General features: G+C 44.3%; 1 protein-coding gene across 1 annotated transcript; it reads right to left on the reverse strand.

The window, feature by feature from the left end:
* Positions 1-729: 729 nt before the first annotated feature.
* Positions 730-4,982, reverse strand: MIA (MIA SH3 domain containing). The gene is made up of 4 exons (XM_069755474.1): positions 4,823-4,982; positions 1,531-1,664; positions 1,348-1,458; positions 730-926 (listed from the first exon to the last, which is right to left on the reverse strand). The coding sequence occupies exons 1-4, from the start codon at positions 4,938-4,940 to the stop codon at positions 903-905; spliced, it is 387 nt and encodes a 128-aa protein (XP_069611575.1). The 5' UTR covers positions 4,941-4,982; the 3' UTR covers positions 730-902.

Consider the following 4,982-nt stretch of genomic DNA (forward strand, 5'->3'; position numbering starts at 1 on the left):
GAGGTCCACATGAGAGACAGTACTTGTACATCTACCATGTGTGCCTCTTTTGGGTTCCTTCTGTCCCCTGACATCATCAGAAGACCCTCATGCACATAAGACAGTTGACAGGTCCACAGTTTAAATCCAGCCTATACTACAGATAGGGACACTCCCACTAGAGAATATATATATATATATATTCATATATAGGATGTCCCTATGTAAGACAGTACTTGTACATCTACCATGTGTGCCTCTTTTGGGTTCCTTCTGTCCCTTAAAATCATCAGAGGGCCCGGCCTTATACACATAAGATGGTTGGCAGATCCACAGAGTTTACATCCAGCCTATATTACAGAGAGGGACACTCCCATTAGGGAAATAATATATATTCATATATAGGGTGTCCATATGCAAGACAGTATTTGTACATCTACCATGTGTGCCTCTTTTGGGCTCCTTCTGTCCCCTGACATCATCAGGAGGCCCTCATACACATAAGTTGGTTGGCCGGACCCTCCGATATTTGAGGGTTCGGACGTCAATGGCTGATTGATGAAGAGATACTGGAGATAAAGGGGTCCCTGTGTTTTGTTTGTACGTCCTCTAAGGAAAGAGATTGGGGAGACTGGAAAAAAATACTCAAAAGCCGTTTATGATGTGAACCAACCTCTGGGGTCACAGATTTTTTCCATCTCAAGAAATTATCACTTCTGTCTATAGTCAAGGAAACCAAAAATTGCAAGGTATATATTAGGAAGTAACTTTATGTCTGAACTTAGGAGAAGCTGTATATGAGTTTATTATGACATCACTCGTATAGCCATTCATTATACATCACGGTGTGTTAGCTGACGGGAAGCCATAGGGGTTACACATCTTGTTGCTCTATTGTGCCGATCTCCATGAGGTTGGAGCTGTCAGTGACACATGAAATCCCATTGCTGAAAAGGAAGAAACAGAATAATGAAAAAGACAGGTAAAAAAAAAGCTTCTTGTTGTATCGAACTCACTGACAGATTCTTAGTTGACTCGTTCTGCATAGAGCAATAGACAGTCCAATGCAGTGCCAAACGCTGCAACATAATAGGGTGCACATACCCTATACGGGAAGTGTCCACCTTTGGGAATATTTTTTTTTTAATTACTTTAATGTTTGCGGCTAAAAATAATTTTTTGCAATTGGGTTTTATTAAAAAAAAAAAAGTATGCACCCTTTGCCTTTTGTAGCCTCTGTGTGGCACAGTCTATTGACGGCTGCTTAATGAGTCAACTGAGAATCCGTTAGTGAGTTGGTCATAACGGGGAAGTTTTCGTTTTTTGGGGTTTTGTAATCTGTACTTCGCTGAGTTCCGCTGCACTCACGTCTGTTTTGACATCCACTTTTCCGGGCATTAAATAATGTTCTTCTTCAACAATAGAACTTGGGAAGTAGCCCAACTTTGTTGTGTACTCGCCATATTCATCTCCTTGCACCTATTAACAGAGCGCAGCGTGTCATGTATGGCCGGTAATGACACCGTGAGTCATCTCTACATTCGTACTTACACTTCCGAGCCAGAACAGCCGCCCCCGGCCCTTTAACTTGGAGAATATATACAAAGTTTGTCCGCGCCTGATGGGGATGAAGCGGCAATCAGGGGGGGTGTAGTCCGAGAGCGCCACCGCCATCGAGATGGGATCTGTCCAGAGGAAAAACATGTAAACCCATAATGTGTCCTACTGTGATATAGAGTCACACTAGAAGGACGTCAGCACATATTCCTCTCTTGTATGTGGTATTATTCAGTCACTATGTGGTAGTAATATGTGGTCCGGTCACGGTGTGGCGGCATTTGTCCCTTGTATGTGGTATTATTCAGTCACTATGTGGTGGTAATACAGTATATGGTCTGGTCACGGTGTGGCGGCATTTGTCCCTTGTATGTGGTATTATTCAGTCACTATGTGGTAGTAATATGTGGTCCAGTCACGGTGTGGCGGCATTTGTCCCTTGTATGTGGTATTATTCAGTCACTATGTGGTGGTAATACAGTATATGGTCTGGTCACGGTGTGGCGGCATTTGACCCTTGTATGTGGTATTATTCAGTCACTATGTGGTAGTAATATGTGGTCCAGTCATGGTGTGGCGGCATTTGTCCCTTGTATGTGGTATTAGGCTATGTGCACACGTTGCGGATTCTCTGCGGATCTGCAGCGTTTTTTGCAGTGCAGAAACGTTGCAGATCCACAATTGATTTACAGTACAATGTAAATTAATGAGAAAAAAAATGCTGTGCACACTTTGCGGAAAATCTGCTGCAGAAACGCTGCAGTTTAAAAGAAGTAGCATGTCACATCTTTTTTGTGATTTCTTAGTGTTTTTGTACCCATTCCATTATAGAAAACCGCAGGGGTAAAAACCGCAGCAAATCCGCAAGAAACTTCAACAAAAACGCACAAAAAACGCTGCGGAACCGCAAAAAAATTCGCTGCGGAACTACAGGTGCGTTTTCTGCCAGGAGAGGCAGAATCTGCACCAGAAATTCCTAAGCCTAATCCGCAACGTGTACACATAGCCTTATTCAGTCACTATGTGGTGGTAGTATATGGTCTGGTCATGGTGTGGCATATTTGTCCCCTGTATAATTCGGTCGCTATGTGGTGGTAATATGTGATTTGGTCATGGTGTGGCATCTTTGTCCCCTGTATTATTCAGTCGCTATGTGGTGGGAATATGCGATTTGGTCATGGTGTGGCGTATTCGTCCCCTGTATTATTCGGTCGCTATGTGGTGGCAATATGTGATTTGGTCATGGTGTGGTATATTTGTCCCCTGTATTATTCAGTCACTATGTGGTCGTAATATGTGATTTGGTCATGGTCTGGCGTATTTGTCCCCTGTATTATTCAGTCACTATGTGGTGGTAATATGTGATTTGGTCATGGCGTGGCGTATTTGTCCCCTGTATTAATCGGTCACTATGTGGTAGTAATATGTGGTCTGGTCATGGTGTGGCGTATTTGTCCCCTGTATTATTCGGTCGCTATGTGGTGGGAATATGTGATTTGGTCATGGTGTGGCATGTTTGTCCCCTGTATTATTATTCGGTCGCTATATGGTGGTAATATTTGATTTGGTCATGGTCTGGTGTATTTGTCCCCTGTATTATTCGGTCACTATGTGGTAGTAATATGTGGTCTGGTCATGGTGTGGAGGTGTTTGTACCTTGTATGTGGTATTAATTGGTCTTGGTATAGTGGATTGTGTTGTGCATGGAGGACACTTGTTCTCTCAGATATCAATAAGGGGAAGATTCTTTATTTACATTAGAGATTAATTACTTGGACGTCTCCCTGTCCTGTGACTGTTACACAGTAACAAATATGCACTTTCAGAGGTTCTCTGGCGAAAACAAGTATGGTAAGCCAAAACTAGCAGTAGGAGATAAATACAGAAGTGGTGACGTGTTTCTATTCTACTTTTCCTCTGACTTTTCCACTCCAGGTTTTGGCTTACAAATACTGATGTAAAATACTGAACGTGTGCACGTGGCCTGATGATAAGTGGTAACTTATTGATTGGTGGAGGTCTGACATGTGGGACCCGCACTGATCGGCAGTATGTGGAACTTTTATCACCATTAGAATGGAGCGCATGTGCGACTCGACCACTGATCCATTCATTCCCTCAGTGGCTGCACTTGTTTTTTTCTGGAAGCCCCAAATAGCAGGAATGAAGCTGCGGACAGATATCCCACCTGACGTTGCAGTTTAAAATGGGTATAAAAGTTCCCCATTCTTCAGATCACTGCGGTTTCCAATGGTTGGATTTTTCCAAACGTGGCCGGTGGGTCTGTGGAAGGTTTGAGGGGTGGAGGCGGAGCTGGGATGGAGCTTGGGCGGAGCCTCAAGGGGGCCCAAAAATGTTGCCCTAAAATTCCTGGTGGCAGCCCTGCTTTGGGTCCTCGGCACCTCTTCATTTCCCCTTCCCCAGTCGCGGGCATCTTCTTTGGGCTCTCCCGGGTCCGATGTGACCGCGCACCATGTCTTCGCGTGTGACATCACAACATGTGAAAGGCCTAGTTGAATTGTAATTCCTGATCCCAGAGCGATGAGGCCAAAGAGGAATGAATGGGAAAATAACGATGGGGGAAGGGAAAAAGAAGAGGCGCAAGAAACTGGACGATGGAATGGGTGGAGAGTGAGGTATTATCTAACCTTTTCCCTGGCCCATTACTGTGAAGCGAAACGATAGCTTCAGCCAGGAGCAAAAAACTCCGTACTCTGGCGATTCACCCATCTCTAATGTTCACCTATAGGACTGTCCCCTCCAATAGGGGGCACTATAGACACCATTCTCTTCCTATAAAAGGGCCTATTGAATATTTTATTTCCCAGAAAGCATGGCTTGGCCTAGATGCCTCCTTAAGGCGAAACCTAACCAATTAACTCAACTCTCACCCAGCCGACTAATCTCCTGCTTTGAACATGGTGGAGGCCAAGGTCCCGAAACAGCTGTATACAAGTGGAAATTTCAGTTTGGCTTCCCACCCTGTTTTTTTTAAAGGGATGGTATTGATTTATAAGAATGCTACTTCCAATAGGAGATACCGGAGAACCAGTTCTCGCCCTCCGTGCAGGTTAGTCCGGTCGGATGATCAGATTTCAGCAGCTAAGTGGCCAAAGTTTGGAGTAAACTTCTCTATAGTGACATTTGTTAATTGAAAAATGAATTTCCCTTTAATGTTTAATTATTATCGTCTATTGACCTTGATTTGGCCAAAATGAATGAACTGTTCCCTTTTAGTAGATTTTCATCCCCCAGATATAATCGTCATCGTTTTAGGGATACTTACGACTACATTCTTCATCCGCACAAAGCTTCCTGTCTGCAAGTTTGGGCATTTTCCGGTCACCACCAACCAGCCCAAGGAAAGCGCAGAAGAGAACGATCCCCAGCAGTGGCCGGTCCATGTCTGCGCTGCGCTGCTGCCTCCAGACACTGGACAGCCGCAG

This window comes from Ranitomeya imitator, chromosome 2 (genome assembly GCF_032444005.1).
Source record: "Ranitomeya imitator isolate aRanImi1 chromosome 2, aRanImi1.pri, whole genome shotgun sequence".
Taxonomy (NCBI): Eukaryota; Metazoa; Chordata; class Amphibia; order Anura; family Dendrobatidae; genus Ranitomeya; species Ranitomeya imitator.